Source organism: Poecilia latipinna, unplaced genomic scaffold (genome assembly GCF_001443285.1).
Source record: "Poecilia latipinna isolate Pla-1442-1.1 unplaced genomic scaffold, P_latipinna-1.0 Scaffold464, whole genome shotgun sequence".
In the NCBI taxonomy this organism is placed as follows: Eukaryota; Metazoa; Chordata; class Actinopteri; order Cyprinodontiformes; family Poeciliidae; genus Poecilia; species Poecilia latipinna.
This window is the reverse complement of record NW_015113080.1, coordinates 300,991-316,770: the sequence shown is the minus strand read 5'-3', so window position 1 is coordinate 316,770 and position 15,780 is coordinate 300,991. Positions and strand designations below refer to the sequence as shown.

The window sequence follows — 15,780 nt, the reverse complement described above, 5'->3', positions numbered from 1 at the left end:
TGGAGGGGGACAGGTTTTACAATTGGTTTGTATTGTTTGACACAATAAAATAACCCAAAATTTTGTGTGTGTGAGAGAGAGAGCGAGAACTGCTGCAGCTCAAAATATAAAACAGACGTTGCCATTTGGTCCCCAATTGAACCAAGTCTCCTGGACTCGCCCTAAAGTATGCAAAGCATGGGTATTTGATGGCCAGGGGTGGGAATCGCAGCTCTAGATGTTTGCGAGTGAGAAAGACTTATTCAAAATGTAAAGTGTCTTCTAAACATACACTGAAACGATATCCATAAATGGTTTTAGGTGCTTTGAGTGACATCCCCACACTTATCCTGGAGGCATTTCTGGAGTGGAAAACATGAACATTAGCGTGTTAAACATAAAAAGGAAAACTGCTGGGAAGAGCACTTGGTTAAATTGCTGTCATTTTAAAGCCTCCAGCCCCTCGACTTTAATTTGTGTCTGAACCGTGGTGAAACATCGGGAAATAGAAGGCAGATTTTCCTACATTCTGATGGCTGAAATGCTGCTAGCTTTAAACGTGAAGCAACTGCTCACGCACGCGAGTTGGTTCAAAAAATAGTTTTTTGATGTTCCTCTCATTCTGCGGTCTTAACAGCTACAATGGTCCTCTGGAGAGAGCAACATTTGCACATTCAAGGCTGGACAAGAGCTCAGAGGGTGCAAATTTACAGGGGAATTTTTATTCAGTAAGATGTGGTTTGCATGTGTGGGTTTTGCTAAGATGGAAAGATATTTTTATTATTTTTATTTTTTAAAGAACTTGTGATAAAGCTTTCTCAGGTTTATGCGGCTCACCAGGTGATTCTGGCAACGCAGGATGTCAGTTCCAGCTTCCTCCGGCGCATTAAGCGTTTTGGGTGAGGATGAACCCAACCTGGTCTGAGGATTACGTCACGTCAGTTTTAGTGAAAGGACTTTTCAGAGGACAGTAGGGTTGTCGTCTTGATACTAAAAATAATATTCTTGCGATTTTTCAAGGCACAGAACAGCAAATACTATTAAAACGTGAGTAAAACATGAATACCCATTTAGAAATAAATATGTTACTTCCATCTATTGCAAAATGATGGTCAAGACTGTGACCTGTTTTAGAAGTGTTAACATTTACTGGTATCATTTCCTACTATAAGAATTATTAATTTTTCATTATGTTAAATGCTATTTTCATGTTATATTAGCCCCCAAAGGTGACTAATCTTTCTTTTCACTGTGTGCATTTGGCATTGGCCAATGTGTGATTATTTTACCAAGTCACTTTTATAATAAAAATCAAAGCACAACTCTTTGCTTTAGGTCATCAATGACATTAATTAACCCCTTAACCCTCAGCCCTGGAAAATTCAATGGAAAAACTGCACACGGGCGTTTGGCTGCACGTTAAGGGGTTTTAAGGGACTTGAGGGGATGCGTTGCTAACTTTTCATCTTGTTGGAGTTCTCAAACACATTTCATACTGTTAATTACTGGATTTTATATGAAGATCTCCTTCGCTATTGAAATACTTTATAGGAGTGTGGGGTTTTTTTTCGTGCTTGTCACCTAAAAACTGGTCCACAGACAAAACCAGCTCTCCATGGAAGCCGCACATAGCTCTGGATAAAAGGCGCAGACACATCCACTGCTGTTGCACAAGTCAAACTCTGCTTAACCCTGTTTTAGGCACCTGAATAAGGGGGTCTTGTTGTTGAAAGACCTCTGGGGTAACACTGAAGACCCCACTGTATTTGTGCATGTATTCTACAACCGTAAAAATGAACTCACATCGTCCAAAAATGAAAAAGAACTCGAACTTTTACAGATTTAACAAAAATCAGCTGAGTCCTGACCCATGAAAGAGACTGTTTTCTTTCTTTTTTTTTTTTTTTTTAATCTGTGAAAGGCACTTTACAAATAAAATTTAGCTTACTTACTTGCACACAGCTGTCAGACTAATAGAGCAGCTTAGGACCTATTGTTCTTTTAGAACTCACGTCTTCACATGGATCGGTTATCTGAAACCTTTAACCAGCTTTTGTCCTAATCCGTCTGATAAACACGTAATGGGACGTTTTACCCTCGCTGCGGCTTGGCTAACGTCCAGGTCATCGTTATCGGTTTACTGTCAAGATAATTCATTTACGGAAGCTAATTGCATGTTTAATTAGCCTCTGTTTAATTCTCGTTACATAAAACTGTGGAACTTAATCAGATTCTGTAAGTGGATTCAAGAACATGTCTAAATGATACCAACTCCCATTTCTTTTGTGTGACACACAAGCTCCCTTTATTTTCTAATTAAATTTGATTGAACGCGTGGCTCGCTCATTGAGGGTTAGTGCATCTGAGCAAGTGAACAGACAGATGACTTAACTGTTAAAGAAACTGATACGCGACGGTAGTGAAAGCGAAATCTGATGTTGTAATGAGGCCCGCATTCAGTTCAACAGCTCTGTCGCTAAACTGTCATGATGCTGCATGGGTTTCTGTTGGACGTGCATCTATTTCTTCTGTTGCCTGTTGCACTGCACTTATTCACCACTTTTAAACCTGAAAGGCATTGCAGCTATGACACGATTTTTGCAGATGGTTGACTGCACGTGTAATCGTAGAAATGTTCATATTTGGGGAAGATCGTATTCTGCAGCTTATGCTGGTTTATCGGCAATGTTGTGTCAACGCAAGAGTGCACATTGATGGTAAGCTCCTCGAGGGAATCTTAGATTGCCTGGAGTTTTCAGAACGCTATTAAGAGTGAGTCTTGCAGGGCCTTGTACTAAACTTATTGGATTCCGTTTGGGTGTACTTTTTAATGGGTGTTAGTGTTCTGATTGATTTCTGCAGCCCAACTTTGAGAGTAAGCACCTGCGTTGCCTCTGCTCCCGAGGTTGTTAATCAGAAGAGTGCAACAGCATATATTAGCAAACTGCTTAAAGTCTCAGGCCAGGCAGATGTTTATATCAGTAGCTCTTTGGAGTTGGAGTCCATGTTATATATTATTATTTTTGTCTGACCTAGAAGTCCTTCAATCATAAAAATAAGGCTCCTAAGCTGAAAGAATGAACATGTGATGTTGACACACAACAGGGTACTACACTGCTAAATATCTTTAAAGAAGAACCTTTCTAGTCTTTGAAATCAGGAGGAAAGGCCCTCTAGTATATATTAAACTCTATTTCCCAAAACGTGCAAATCTGGCGTATGGATTTTCTGGTAGAATAATATCACGGTGGCGAATAGCAGTGAATTTAAAATGGCCACACTAGCGCCGTGACAACTTTACAACTTCATCACGCCTGAAGAAGACTGGCAGCTCTCCAAGACAGTCATTGTAAGGCACTGTGGCTGCTATGTGCATTGTGTCCAGCATCGCTCTAGCCAAAAGAATATCAGCAGTATTTGGGAAAAAAAAAAAAAGATCATACTGTTCATGCTAAAGTACCTATACCAAGATCAAACATGGAATAAGCCGAGCCAACTGGGCCAATCAGCAAACAGAAGGAGAAGTTGCGAATGAGTTTTTAGGACTGTAATCCGCCTGCAGTTGAGTAATGGCAGCGGTGGAAGTGAACAAAGCCGATCAAGTGTGTGTTGGCCACGGTTCCAAGTATTGAATTTTGTTTAGGTTGGCATTTCTCTCTTCGGGGTTGAGGACGGTTGTTTACAGCGCAGGTGATTTCTGGTAAGCTTCATAGCCTTGAATGTTAGCGACTAGGTAAAATTTCAGACTTCAGCAGAGTCCATGTTGTAGCAAACAACTGTTTCTGAATAGCCAAGGGTCCAAAAGGGACTGTTTTCTTTTATTGTTTCCGTCTTGTTTTAGGTCTGACACCTCATCCTGATAAAAAATGTGGCAAAGGAAAAACTCTGAATGAGCTTCAGCTATGTATAAAACCACAACAAAAGACTACAGGACATAAATAATAAAAAGACGACGAATAAATTAAAATTCCTGTCTGGCAACGCACACATTTATCAGAATAGACTAATGCATAAATGCTCACAGCCGAGCTGCAGAAGAATGCCTGTTTTCTTGTTTGCTTGCTTTAGTCATCACAGAAAAGCCCCGACGGTGCCATGTTGAGCTCTCCGCTCGCCTTCATTTCTTCCTTTTTTTTTTTCTTATAGCGGCAAGTCTTTCCAAAACTCAAGGGCCACTCAGGGATTTGTGTTAATTATATCACATTAAAGTTGATCCTCATCAGGCGTCTTTGACAACTTGCGAAAATATAACCACAACAGAGAACCATTTATTATTCATCAGGCACTTATTAAGATGGGTTTCAGCAATAAGAACAAATATCTGGACACCACTTGATGGCGTAGCTGCTAATGGAAACTGCTTTATGACTGTTTTTGTCTCCTGATATCTCAGTGAAACTGAAAATGTCCAGAAGCATTAAAAAGGTTTCAGTGTTTGACACCGTCATCCCCGGCAGCCTGAGCAATCACTCATTTTCTTGGCTAATTATCGCCTCCTTTCAGAACCCTTGGGTTAGGGAAATTACCAAAGCTTTACTACAGAAAATGGCTTTGTAACAATAATTCAACAGCGGCTCTTAAATGGTTAGAAAGGCGTCGCCGTGGGGACCGATCATTAAAGCCTGTGGTGCACGCTGTGCTTTAGTGAGAGTGAAGGTTTGCCGGGAAACATGCAGGATGTGTCGGAAGGCAGAACCTGGCGTGTTGAGCTAATGAGGGGAAGCACCGATAAGTTGCTTTATGGGCGAATTAGTAGAAGTAATGGGGTTGGGTGGAGTATGCTGTGTGCTTCTTGTGGCTTGGAGAATTTGAGCTACAAAAATAGCCAAAGTCCTTGTTTAGGACAAGGTGAGAGGGGAGTGATGGACGGATAAAAGAAAAAAAATGAAGTGGGTTAAATTATAAGAGACCAAATTTGATTTCAATTAGTGGCCTGGGCTAATGAGGCACAGAGCATGTCGACCTAACTCTGTCCTACCTTGCCTCTCCCTCTGTCCCCCAGCCTTCCTCCGCTAACACTACCAACCCTAAATCTCTCCTCTACAGCTGGGTGTACTGGAGCTCCACTAAGTCGGGGCTCGCGTCTGCGGCTGGATCCTTAAAGTAGAGTGTGGCAGTGTCTTCCCCCCGCTGGCCCGTCCGCCGGGCCCTATGCTCGGTCACCTCTTTGGGCTGCTCCTGCCGGCAGCGGTTGCTGTTCCACCAGGCTTCCAAGCCGGCCACGAGGCAGGCCAGCAAGAGGCCGGCGGCCAGGATGCAGAAGATGCCAGCGAAGCTGTGCAGCTTGAGGGAGCGGCCGTCGGGATGGGCGCTGGCGTGGCTGCTGAGGTCGCAGCGGCCGGTGCGCGGCCACCACTTCTGCTTCATGATGTCCAGGTCGCCTTTCTCCTGCAGCTCCAAGATCCTGAGGGAGACAGCAGGAATGCCACAGAGACGTTTTAGTCCACTTCCCGTTGCTTCGTGTGGCTACTGGTTTACGGTACATACAATGAAATAAGTACTGGGCACAATGTTACTCTCAGTAAGTACATTTCTGATCATTACTGCAAGTCGGTAACAACCCAAATAATCCACACAAATAAACCCATCTGTGAATTAAGTTAGAAGGTGAAAGATAACAGGAAAGTATGTGCTCATTTGTCTCGGTTCTTTTGAAAATAACCACCTCAAAGCAGGTATTTTATCATTTCTAAACAAAGAAAAAAAAATTTCTTTTACCCAGCAAAATTATCAGTTGTGACTGAAAAGCAAAGTGCTTCTTTGAGTCTAAATGACATAAAAGGGATTTTTTTTTTTACAAGCCTCCCACAGATGTGAGTACCTGCGCACATCTTTGTCACAGGTTCACTACAAAGTGCAAACATAGCAGACGGCTTCGGAGTCTGACGGAAAGGTTCAGAGCAATCCTTTCGAAAATCATCCATGTCAGAGCTGTGCGTCTAAACATCAGATATGCCGTTTCTGAAATAAAGCAGGAGGTAATCAGGCCATAAAACCAGAGCCTAATTTGATGTGTTTAATCGGCTCAGCTCAGTGTCAACATGCTGAAGGTCAGCGCACCGTGGCTCTAAACACCCCGAGGACAAAACAGTTTAGCAGCACAAATTCAGCAGAAACTACAAAGTCTGCGAAGGTTCTTAGTGGCCGGATTATCAAGCAGACAGCCGGCAATGGAGGTAGCACAGCAGTTGTGGGATGTGGTATTAACATGATGGTTGGGAACGCGGAGATAATGGCTTCTACGGCGAACAATAGCCCTGCCCTCATTTTAACACTCAAGACACATTATCCCTGCGAGTCCCAGAGCGTTTCGCCGAGGAGATGCCTCCGGCTGTTGGACGCCCGCTGAACCGGGGCCGGGCCCAGAGCGGAAAATTCATTAAATAAGGAGCAGCTCAGCATTCTGTGAGTGGCACAAATTAAACACGGAGTTGTTTAAATGAAGAGGGGAGGGAAGAAGGAGCGGAAGCACCTCCACGGGGGTCAACACGGAGCCGAACGCGACCGCATGCGGCAGGGACCAGACAGGCAAGACAAAGAGGAATGAAACGGTGAAAAAGTTTTCTTAGATCACCACAGCAAGCTCTCTGTTCAGACTGGATCTGGATCAAAAGTAATTTAAATACTGTTTGCTGTGCAAAGGGGGCGAGGGGTTATGTTTAGATTTTTTTTAAATCTCTGACAGAGAGTTTACATCACACCCAGTAACTTCTGTGGAGAACTGGAGCTCATCCATCCACATATCCATCTCAATATTAGCGTAAAAAAGTGAAAAAAGTGAAAGAAGTGAATAATTAATATGCTGCCATTAGTCGGTGTAGCAGGTTTGCTCCATATTACGTTGAGCACATCTGAACATAAGTCACACCCACTAACTTTGGGGAGGGGGAATAAATTACACATGTAGGTCGCGCTAGTCAACAAGCCACGTTTTTTGTGGTTTAGTCAGTTATAAAGTTAGCATTGCTCTGATGTCGCTACCAATGTCGCTGTCAAACATTGAGTCAGACTCTGTTCCTCCTTTCAACAGCTGGAGACATGCAAAAATATTTGCTTTTACATAAGTCCAGACTGTAGAATCATTTGACCGTGTTTGGAAAAAGTTAATTAGACTGGCAAGGAAATCTGCAACAGCAAGCCGTATCTATATAAAATCAATCTAAATGTACGTGAACGACTGTTAGCACAAATATGAGCCAAATGCCAAAACACCATCCCAATGATCAGGGATGCATGTCTGAAGGAACAGCATTTTAACCCTTTCATGCATGAATTATGATCCTCTGTGTCAGGATTTTTTTTTCCATTTTTTATTTTTTTATTTTCATAAAAAAAGGTAGGAAAAATTTTTTTGGTGATCAGATGTAATTTTCTCCAAATACAAAGTAGTTATTTAAAAAAATAAGTCAGTAGTATTGTTCTTTAGGGGTTATCTGATGTCACAATATTTCTTTTTACCTCCAAGAGTTGTCTACAGTAGAAGGAGGGACCGGGTCAGTCGGCATGCTTTTTTGTCTGTCGGCCGTATTGGATTTAACAAAAATAATTTCTTGCATTTCCAACTGATGGCCAGTAGTTGATGGTGTATTTTATGATGCATTAGTGTCCACTTCAGTGGTCTGTGTGCATTTATAACATAAAAATCCACAAGAGGCACAAAAAAGTGGCTTTTATACAGCTGTCCACTGTCGCATAACTAAATCCAAACCGGTGAGACAGTAGCAAAGTCTACATCACAGATACAAATCTGATGCGGCTCAAATTGTTACAGTCTACCTGAATTAAAATACTAGAACAAGTCTGTTTGCTGTATTTTTTTGTTTTATCTGAACAACAGCAGCATTTAACACTAAACAAAAGAGAAGCTTCTGTGGCGTCCTGTATTTGAGGAAAATCTAAAATAATTCTGCAGACAGCAGGGAACTTTCCAAACTTCTCGGATGCAGCTGACTAGCTTTGTGCCTGCTCTGCAGGAGCTGAGCCGATTGTAATTGCTAAAGCTACTCGGCTAGATTCCGTTGGTGTCTGAGGAGCCGAACGAAATGTAACATTGAACTTTTGCTTTTAATAATGTGAAGAAAGCCGAAAGTAACAATCTTCACATACCTGATGTTTGGTGCAATTTATGGTGTCATGTTTACTCGCATACCCGCCGACTCCCTGCGGGGAGCGACGTCGCATCAGCAGTGTGAGTGCAAACACAGAGAACGCCCATTCATTGTTGTCTTTTTGCTCCTCTAACCCTCAGAGAACCGCTAGAAAGCATCAGACGCCGACACCTTCCTCAAACTAATCTGTCACCTCTCTGTGTGGAAGTGTGTCTGCATTTCAGAGGTTTTATCTCCATCCACCCAGCGCTGCTGACTCATCGTCCCCTCAGGTCCACGGCTCGTCACATACAGAGAGGAACGATCTCAAAGAGAAATGAGATTGTTGCTCAGTGTGCGCCTGACCTCGGAGGATGAAAGAGGAGGACACGGAGCTGGAGCCGGGAGGAGGAGAGCGAAAGGGAGGAGGAGGCGTAAACGACGCCTGTGGCGTTACGAGGTGCGAAACACACCGGAGAGCGACTTTCCCAGAGCAACAAAAGAACCCGCAGCACAGCGGTCGCTGCTGCTAATGCTTTGTGTTAACATCTATATTAACACTGAGCCGCCACCTTTTGGTGTTTATGTATATTTCATCCTCACAAAGCGGCAAACAGCGCGCCATGGTTAATGCATTAAGGAGCACAAACATCAAAAACCTACTGCTGCTTCTAACGGGGCAGAGCTGCTGAATAATAGCTGCCCTCCCTACAAACTTTCTATGTTCACATCAGAAGCTTTCAAGGCAGCAGAGACTTCTGAGCCCCGCAAGTTCTTTCCCATCGCACAGAGGGAAAATCCCAGAGCAGGTGCGTAGAAAATTCCTCCTAAAATGACCTGTGTCACTGAAACCTGGTTGGCAGCTGAATTCATCACGAAGGAGATGAATGAATGAACGCTTTTCTTCCTGCATGGTAGCTGCATACGTCTGTGACGAGCGGCGTGTAACGCGCTGCATGTAGGACACCGAGTGACCACAGGGGGGCACCATGAAATTTGACTTGTGAAATATCATTAAAATTAATTGTAGCAACATATTTAACTAAACGTGTATGAAGATTTTTGTTAGTTATGGGCTAAGCAATACAAACGTATCAAGTTTGCTCCATAAAATCCAATCCCTGCAATTCTATTTCAATGGGCAGACACCTGTTTTTGAACGCAGCCTCGAACAGAGTCAGGATGGGAAAAAATACAACAAAAAAAAAACAGCAGAATGATGCTTACACTTTGCTCACATGTCACTCGCCTCACACTCTCTCTCTCTCTCCCCCCCTTCTGTCACTCACTTCTCCGACTCAGCACGTTTTTTGGCGTTCACATAGTTGAGGTGGTTGCAGAGTGAGAGCGCTCAGCAGTGATTGGAAGTTCGCAAAGCATTTGTTCTGTTGGCACCAAAACACAAAGCTTCTGAGCAGGGACTTTCACAAAGGTACCGCCAAGTGACGCGCCAAAGGAAAACTTTCAGAAGTTTTGGATGATTTAGGATCTGTTCTGAAAGTAACACTTTTCTCAATTTAATGTTTTCTTTGTTTTTGAACGTCCTTCATGCAGGCTTCATGTTCATGTTAGGAAACACAGTTGGTACATGTTCTTCTACTGCTGGTACTCTTGATCACTGATGTCCCAGGCAAGTTCTTTATATCTTATATAGCCAGTATGTTTATTGTCATTCTCAGTTCTTTGGACCTGTAGTCCAGGTTTTACTATTCTCTTTCACATAAAGTGAAGTAAAACAGTTCTGCACCCAGAAGACATTTAGTCTTTGTTAGTTAAAACTATTTAACTTACAAAGACAGAAATTTGAAAAATTGTTTTCTTGATCCTACTGCAACATACGAATTTCCTCTCAGTATAAATTTTATGACTTTTCTAACAATTTTCTTTGACTTTACTGGAGGTTGTATTACAAAACCTGTCATACTAGTCTTATTGACTACAACCCAGATGAGAGTAATGAATAAAGCTCATTTACCGTTTCCTCAAACTACATGCTGCATTTATGACCCTCGCTGTCGGGATTTCCCCACAGTGTTATAAGTTTTTTTAATCTTATGTTTCTTAATTTCTGAGACTAAAACATAGAGATGGAAAAGAAGATCGCTGTGGTCAGATAATCTCCCTGTATGCAGATGACGCAGCTTTCTTACTTTCTACTTTCAACCTTTTAGTAATACGCTTTAAATAAAGTTATATTCTCCAATAAATCCCTTTTAAATTACCCATATAAACAGGTTTGTATTATATAATTTCAACTTTTTTATGCTAAAGGCACAAGAAATATGTTAAAACATACTATATCACTAAAATACATTCGTCACCTAATAAAAGTGGTCATCTTATGTTCCTTAAAGTGAAGCAGCAGGTGGATTATTGCTCCAATGACTTCAAATTCAAGAGAAAGAAAAAATAAATCAACAGCAGATGGATGAGAAAGTGTTCAGATTTAAGTGATCTCGCTGTTAATGACGTAATAATGCGGAGATTATAACCAATCTGCATGATTTTTTATGATCTCACTGGGATCAATTTGTGTTTGATTAGGGAGGGGAAGGAAAAAAAAAAAGACTTTTCTCTGCAGCCGCCTGGCTTCGTCTGAGGAAGATGATCCAACTTCCTTAAATTCGCCGGCTTTGCTCAGACATCTGCCTCGCAGAGACGAGGTGAGTAATTAGCACATGTACTTCTGTTTACATTCACACACCGTGAGTAATCCTGTTTTCTTCGCAACAACGCGGCTTAATGCGAACTCCTTTCATGTGAGCCTAATTGACTTCAGCCTGGAAGGCGTTATTGATTGAACAGCGAGAGCGCGGCCGGCAGGGAGGCGTTTCTTATCTCCCGATCTTTTAACACGCAGGTTTAAGAATCAGCCGGTGTGACACCACTTCGTCTTCCAGCAAGAATGCTCCTCGTTAAAAACTCTGTCGTAATTTGCCGAGACAGGCGGCTCAGTGAGACCCTTTGCTCATCAACACAGGCGTTTTTTTAAGGTGAGAATGAACCCTTAAGGTCAACGACGTGGATTAGAGGGAAGGGAAAGCCTTCAACCTCCATCATCGTCTTTGTTTTCCTGGCCCTTTAAAGCAGCTAAAACCCTGATGCACGTCAGCTGAAGATTCACATTCAGCCATCAACAGATAGCTGTAATAGATCTCAGCTCAAACCTCCAATATTAAAATGTTAAATAAATACACGTTTTCCATGCATTTGCCCCTGTCGGCCACCATATCAGGAGAACCAAAAGAAGCATTTCGTCCTTTTCGATGATCTCCTCGTCGTTACACTCACTTCTGAGAGAAGAGGTCTCTGTACGGGCTGCCGTGCTGCATGGCGATGCCGTAGCCTTTGCTGCTCATGCTGTTTCCTGAAACCGTGATGGTGCAGTCGTCGTCCGTCAGCGCCGCGTACTCCAGCACCGCCATGTCCCACAGGAAAGCGTAAGGACTCTTCTTTGCCTGGAGCACGAAAGAGAAAAAAAAAAACATGATGTAGAAATTTAAATTTGGTCAAATTTGGTCCAGACCCGACGGACACCAGATAGAAAACAGCATCAGCTTTATAACAGAAGCCTCTCTTTCAGCTAAACGCATTTATCACCTCAAATAAAGCAACTTTGTCGGAACTCTGCATGAATACATTATTTTCTAAAAAGAAAAGAACTTCTTCTCCAGAAGTTTATTTAAGGTGGCCAACTAATCTCATCTAACTGCACTGATTCACTGACAAAAGCTACATCCAAGGACTAGTGACAGCTCTGATGTTTTCTCTCCTTTATATCCCGAACAATGTTTCCAATAGCAACACTAAAGCACCCCAATGTGGGTCCTTTATTATCGGTACTGGCTTTGACAGAAATTCGTTGTGGTTGATCTCCGCCTCAAAGCTCTTCATCACTTTTGTTTGTTTTTAAAAACTTTAATGTTTTTTTTTTAATACAACCTGCTTCAGAAGAGAGTGCAAGTCAGAAGTTTTTATGATTTATTTGACCTGTTTCGTTTCCCAAGACAGAAAAACTTAAAAGTTTGATAACCATTTTTTTCCCCTCCCCCTTTTCTAAATCCTATGAACAAGTGGCATGTTTGCAGGAGTCAGAGTCTTAAACCATAACAACATTGCATCATTTCCATTCATGGCAGTGGAAGCATGATGCATCACCATCGTAGGAAGCTTCAAATAAATCAGAAATAAATGACCATGACAGATGAATGTAAAACTCCTGCAAGGTGCTGCAGGTATTCTTATTTATGGCGTTATTGTGTGGCGCTCTTGCTCGCTCCTTGTTAAAGATAGATAAACCCAGTGTTAGGTAATCTTCTCCCCGCAAGCAATGAGCCAGAAGCTGATGTTTAACGGATTTGGTTCCGTTACAGTGTCAAGAACACGCCGACATGCGATACTGTTGCCGAGAACAGAAGGCTTTGTCTGTGCTGTGCTGCAGAGGCGGTCTGTCGGAGGTGATGGGTAAGGATGAGGTGACAACAACACTCAGCGGCAGCAGCAATGGCAGCGGCGGCGGTGAGGTTTAAGTGGATGAGGACGTGGGTGTTTTCACTGCATCAGCAGTGCTGCTGCAGGACTTTCTGCCTCCACCGTTTTGACCTGTGTGAATGAAAGCACATTGTTCTCTCCGGAGTTACACAAAGACGTGTTTTTAGATCATTTCATGCTGTTGCCGTCCTCTGATGTGCAGCGTGTAGCTGCTGCTGTCGGCTTCGCGTCTCGTCACTGCTCGCAGTTTGCAGGCTGAGTGAGATACTCCTCTTTAGCAGCGTTTGAAGTAACACGCAGCAGAAATAAGATTTTCAAGAATAAAGGAAGAGAAAAGCCGAACAAGAGAAGCCCGGAGGAACCATCGGCTTCACAAATATCATCTTAGGCTGTCCCACAACTGGAGAACTACAGTGAGATCATCTGTCCGACAGCTGAGACTTGTTCCAAACTGGGTCATCAACTGGCCAATTAAGGATGCAAACAATTAATTGATTTATGATTAATTGTCAGTTAATGGTTTAGTAAATTAAAACAGATTCCAATCGATTAACTAATAATGTCCGGTTCCCGTCTTTTTGTGTTGCGGTTTGGCGGCCATCCAGTGAAGAGCGCTGTTGGTCATCCTTAACCACAGCCAGTTGATAGAGAAATAAAGACGGCGGGGCCATAGCAGAACAGGAAAGAGAAATAGTCCAAACTAAGTCCAGTGTGGGATGGAAAGTGAGCTTCGTGCTTTTCCGTTTTGAAACTAAACGCTCAACAAGCTCCTTAAATTCCACCTTAATAGCACTGATTCATCCAAATTTACCAAAGTGCTACCGAGGTCAGGATGTGATGGCGGAAAAACAAGGAAATGTAACAGAGAAACATTAAACATCTAAACCTGATTAAAATGCTGTGCTTGGACCTTCAGTTAGCTGCACAGAGACAAATGTCTTCAAAACCCCAATGAAAGGAAGAACAGTAGGAAAGCTGAGAGGGACAAATTATTTAATGTGACAAACTGATAGTCAAAAACACTAGTGAGCAGTATTGCTGCTAAAGCTGGTTCTGAAAGCTGGCGAATCACTACATTTATTCACACAACGTTCTGCCCTCTGACCCATTCCATGAGGCCAGTCATTCATATTGCATTTCATGGTCGCTCTCGACAAATAAAAAAAATCGATTTTGGCCTCGCTTTGAAGGCAAATGCAAAACTCTCTCTTTAAAAAGGAACTTGAGGATTTTGTTTTTAAACCATTAAGCTGCCTCAGCCCATGTGAAGTGCATCCTAATCAACTGAACAACCAGTCGCAGGACTGGAGGTTCCAACGCTGCCTGTGAAACAGATGAAAAACTGTCTGTGTACAGAACGTTTTGATGGGGGGGAAACGTCAGCGGTTCCAGGGGGAGGTTTATCACACAAACGGCTGAATAATGGATGCGCTCAAAGCCGATTTGTCTCCGAAACTAATTTGTCATCGGCTTTTTGGGAGATCTACGAGCATAATAACGCGCAGCAGCGCGGCACTGGTCCTGCTTTCACACGCGTGCACACACACATGGGATACTGCCTAACTAATTGGTCCATTGTTCAACCGCGCTTGCAATTAAGTAATAGATAAACAGATGAATGTGTGTGTTTGCCTGTTGTGAATGAAATGAGGAGAGCGTGCGCGTTTTAAATGACTACTGACGATAATTTGGGTTTTGTTCAGCTTCCCCCCGCCCACAGATTCTGAAGGCTGTTTCTCATAAACACCCTGTTTGTGTCTGACAGATTAATTCAGGTTTAATCTAATGCGACAATTTAGCTGTGGTCCAGCAGAGATTAAAATGCAGGCAACAAAAAAATCTCCTTCAGATAAAACTACACCAACACCAACATCTAATAGTGTTGCTGTTGACTTTCGTCACCTCGGTTTTAACGTAATTCTGCTAAATTTACTAAGATGGACCTTACTTAGTTTGTATGAGAAACAAGCAACGGAAAATGACATGGTTTTCAGTTTTTACAAGTAAAACTTTAAAAAACACTATTTAATGCGATACTCACAAAGAAAACCCAACTGGGAGCGTTTAAGTACAGTCCGGCTGCGGACAATCCAACCTAAAGGGGCCGCTCTTTTGCCCCTTCAGTTGTTCGTTTTTGGTTTTTTTCAATGATTTTTACACTCATGACGTTTGCCACAGACTGAGACACAAACCTTGCGGATGCCTTCTGACGGGCTGGACACGGAGTAGTCCATGCCGTCGTTCTTGCTGATGGTCCTCCACAGCTCTGCGTACGTGCTGTCCTGCTCCAGAGGGTTGGTGCCTTTATTCCTGAAGTAGTCGTAGACGGCAGAGTCTCTCACTGTGCCGTACTCCACGTCGATCTGCCTCGCCAAGTCCTGGAATGACCTGCAGGACGGCGTAAAAACACAGGGGTCATTGTTGATGGGCAGCGTGTCTCTCACTTTATGTTTCAGTTTTACTGCTGGCTTCTTTTTTTCTTTTCCAAGTTGTTAATAAGGTATGGCAGCCATTACCACTGGCAATGAAAAAAACGGGTATTAACATGAATTAATCTTTTACCATAGTATTGTAATCTTATGCTGGAAATATTAGAAAAATGTAACTTTTAATTTGAATACATTTGTTTAGCAGTAAAGAAAAATTCCATGTAAGAAAATTACCAGATATTTTCCCCCTGTTCATTATTTCTTTAGATGACTTTTTTTTCTTTTAAGGCATAATTTTGTAACCCCTAACACTTCTTGTAAAATAAATGATGTTAAAGCTGTTTTTGTAATTTAGAAATTGCTTGGTAAAAGTGAGTCAGGGTGTGTGGGAACTTTTAATTAGTACATTTCAGTTTCCCAGGGATATAAATATGATGCATCAGGAATAAAGGGTGAGAGAACCTGGACATTCAGGTCAACAACTGGACAAAGATTTTGTCTTCATGGTGAAGAGGAGGGTAAAGGTCTCCAAAGCTCAATGACAAAGAACTGCCAATTGTGGCATCTTTGTCTCACCAAGTCTCCATGACAACCACTAGACACCATCTACAGTAGAACTCAGTACACATCTCTGGCAGCAAACTACGGCTTTCGTAATGCAAAAAAAGAGAAAAAAAAAGTGAAACACGCCTTAAATGTAACAAACACATATTACATATATATATATTCCAGCTGAGTTTATTCTAATTGCCCCTGAGGTTCCAGCCCGACCGGCCCAATCACCGCACCTCATT

At 42.4% G+C, this 15,780-nt stretch overlaps 1 protein-coding gene across 1 annotated transcript in view; it reads right to left on the bottom strand.

Moving 5' to 3' along the window:
- LOC106951555 (glutamate receptor ionotropic, delta-1-like) overlaps positions 1-15,780 on the bottom strand; it is a 234,350-nt gene that overhangs the window by 11,593 nt on the left and 206,977 nt on the right. Inside the window, exons 12-14 of the mRNA XM_015039183.1 lie at positions 14,750-14,945; positions 11,358-11,524; positions 5,143-5,383 (exon numbers count right to left, since the gene is read on the bottom strand). Coding sequence (XP_014894669.1) covers positions 5,143-5,383; positions 11,358-11,524; positions 14,750-14,945 — 604 coding nt within the window. The remainder of the gene's footprint in view (positions 1-5,142; positions 5,384-11,357; positions 11,525-14,749; positions 14,946-15,780) is intronic.